Genomic DNA, 3015 nt, shown 5'->3' with positions numbered 1-3015 from the left:
CTCACATCGTAGCCCAGGCTGGTCTGCAGCTGTCTCTGTGCAACAGAGGATGGTCTTGAACTTCTGATCCTTCTAACTCCACCCCTAGGGTGCTTGGGTTAGAGGAATTCACCACCAGGTCAGTGGTACTGGGGATCAGACCCAGGGCTTTATACACACTAAGCAGGCTCTCTGGGCAACAATCTCAGCCTCACTCCCAGTAGATTAAAATACTTTATTAATAAAATTACTGTACTGATGTTTAATACCTATACCAACATATATATATATATATATATATATATATATATATATATGCTCTTTTTTTTTTCTTAGAAAAGGTTTAATGTGATGTGTTTAGTTTGAACATGCTGTATTATGAATTCTGTAGTTTGTGTCTTCCTACTAACAATAAATCATGGATCTACCACATATCATATGTCGGGTCTTTGTCCTTGTACCTTCCTGGTGCCAGGTTTTCATATCCCTTTCTTCTCTGCATGCTTTGCTATCGCTCAGTGTTCTGCAGAGGGAGGTCCAGGTCGGTGGGCGGGGTCCGGGCCACTTGGGACATGCAGATGAGGTGGGCGGGGCCCAACATATATACCCTCTGCCAGCCTCTAGCGGGCGTGCCCAGCTTGGACAGACTGTCTGCGTCCGACTGCCGAACCTGCTTCCCTGAGCGCTGCGGAGCCTGGTCCGGGCTGGCCCCTCTGCTACCCCGGGAGCGGGCCATGCCGCCGCGGGAGCTGAGCGAGGCCGAGCCACCGCCTCCCCCAGCCTCAACCCCTCCTCCGCGGCGGCGCAGCGCGCCTCCGGAGCTGGGCATCAAATGCGTGCTAGTGGGCGATGGCGCGGTGGGCAAGAGCAGCCTCATCGTCAGCTACACCTGCAATGGGTACCCGGCGCGCTACCGGCCCACGGCACTGGACACCTTCTCCGGTATGTACTACCGGAGGGCCCCTGAGGCTAGGGTGGGGCTGGTGCTTTCGGGAGGGCACCGAAGACCCCCGGGAGCAGGTCCGGAGGCGGCGCTGGTGAGGCCTGCCTAGAGGGACAAGGATGCTGTGGCTAACTCATGCTTCTTCCTCCCCACCCCTGCAGTGCAAGTCCTGGTGGATGGAGCCCCTGTGCGAATCGAGCTCTGGGACACTGCAGGGCAGGTGAGAATCTGGATGTAGGCTTCGATGGGCTAGGGGTTGGAGAGGGTTGGAGGCCGAGAGGATTCCTTCATGGAGTAGGAATGGAGTAGGCCTTGGGCTTTAGGAGTCTTAGGTCTCCACCCCCAAGTGAGAAAGCAGACCCTGGTTCCAATGTGAAGGGAATGATCTTGCTAACAACTGGCATTGCTACCCCAGGAGGACTTTGACCGGCTTCGCTCCCTCTGCTACCCGGATACTGATGTCTTTCTGGCTTGCTTCAGCGTGGTGCAGCCCAGCTCCTTCCAAAACATCACAGAAAAATGGCTGCCGGAGATCCGCACTCACAACCCCCAAGCACCTGTGTTGCTGGTGGGCACTCAGGCTGACCTGAGGGACGATGTCAATGTACTAATTCAGCTGGACCAGGGAGGTCGGGAGGGTCCAGTACCCCAACCCCAAGCCCAGGGTCTGGCCGAGAAGATCCGGGCCTGCTGCTACCTTGAGTGCTCAGCCTTGACGCAGAAGAACTTGAAGGAGGTGTTTGACTCGGCCATTCTCAGTGCCATTGAGCACAAAGCTCGCCTAGAGAAGAAACTGAACGCAAAAGGTGTGCGCACGCTCTCCCGCTGCCGCTGGAAGAAGTTCTTCTGCTTTGTTTGAGCAGTTATAGCAGTGCAAGCGGTAGGCAGGCGGCCGGAGACTTCTGGACCCTGGGACATGGGGTACTAGCAGGGCCTGGCCAGCTCCTGGGACTCAGTTCTCTATTGAACGCAGGGGATATGGCCTCTAGCTGCACACGCTGGTAAGACAGGGGGAGCTCTGTCCTGTGCAAGGGGCTGGCTCTGATTTGGATTTCTTTGGTCAAGACTCACAGGAAAATCCCAGCACTTGGAATTTCATGGGATAATCGCATCAGTGTCAGTGTGTCTGAGCAGCTTGGGATGTAATTCCCAGTTTCTTACCGTGGGGCCACAGGTCAGCTCGGTTGAATGCAGCCCATTGTGGATGGCCTCACCCTCTCCTAGCGCGGGTGTGATAAAGCAGGGGAAACAGTGCGGCGTCTTGGAGGGTTGGAAGGTGGTCAGCCTTGATCTGGAGCGGTTTGAGATGGAGTATGAAGAAGAGGCCAGTGAGAGATTGATTGAGACGGGAAACAGGAAGTGAGACTTGATGTGGTGGACTGGAGGCAGATGAGAGGACTGGGCTGGAGGGGGGAGGAGAGCAGGGTGGACAGCTGTGGGGAGGGCTGACACCTGGGCTGCCCTCAAGCCCCAAGGCCAGGGAGGCTGGGGCTGCTCCCTGGGAAGAACTGGGTCTCAGGGCTCCCTAGGCACTGCCCAAACTGGCTGGGCCAGCGGAGGGGCAGGAAGTGAGAGTCCAGGCCCAGCAAAGGGAGGGGGAGGAGCTGCGAATGAGAGCCTGAGAGGAAGGGGTAGGGTCATCCCTTTCCCCAAGGTCATGGCTTGGAAGGTGAGCAATGCAGTCTGCAAATAAAACCTTGTGTTTCTGAAGCTGCTGTCTGGTTTCCTGGACCGCTCGGTCCAATGCCCCTTCGTGACCTTTCTACGGCCCAACAGCCTGGGTAGATGGATTGGGAGCTGAGGCTCCGGTGAAGAGTGGGGGCTGGGTCCGATGGGCCAGTGTGATGGGAACTGGACTAGGGGGAACAGGTGTGGGGCTCTCTGCTTGGGGCTTGGCTTAGTTGGTTCCCAGGAGAGCTAGCGTGGGAAGCAGCCTGGAAACGGGTTTCCCCAGGTGTCAGCGCCAGAGCTGCTTTCCCATGACCTCACCAGGTAGGTGGGGCCCTCCCTTCTCCCCCTCCTTTCTAGAGTACCATGCTCAGCACTGGGGCTCTAGGACATTCTCAAGCCCATCTTCCCAGCCTCTGAACAGT

At 56.7% G+C, this 3015-nt stretch overlaps 1 protein-coding gene across 1 annotated transcript; it reads left to right on the top strand.

Annotated features, from left to right (window-relative positions):
- The first annotated feature begins 319 nt into the window (after window positions 1–319).
- Rhov (ras homolog family member V) lies at window positions 320–2632 on the top strand. The gene is made up of 3 exons (XM_059259529.1): window positions 320–921; window positions 1084–1142; window positions 1338–2632. Exons 1-3 carry the CDS (start codon window positions 348–350, stop codon window positions 1779–1781), a joined length of 1077 nt encoding a protein of 358 aa, XP_059115512.1. The 5' UTR covers window positions 320–347; the 3' UTR covers window positions 1782–2632.
- The last annotated feature ends 383 nt before the right edge of the window (window positions 2633–3015 follow it).

Source organism: Peromyscus eremicus, chromosome 4 (assembly GCF_949786415.1).
Source record: "Peromyscus eremicus chromosome 4, PerEre_H2_v1, whole genome shotgun sequence".
Taxonomy (NCBI): Eukaryota; Metazoa; Chordata; class Mammalia; order Rodentia; family Cricetidae; genus Peromyscus; species Peromyscus eremicus.
This window is presented reverse-complemented; position numbering and strand designations above follow the sequence as displayed.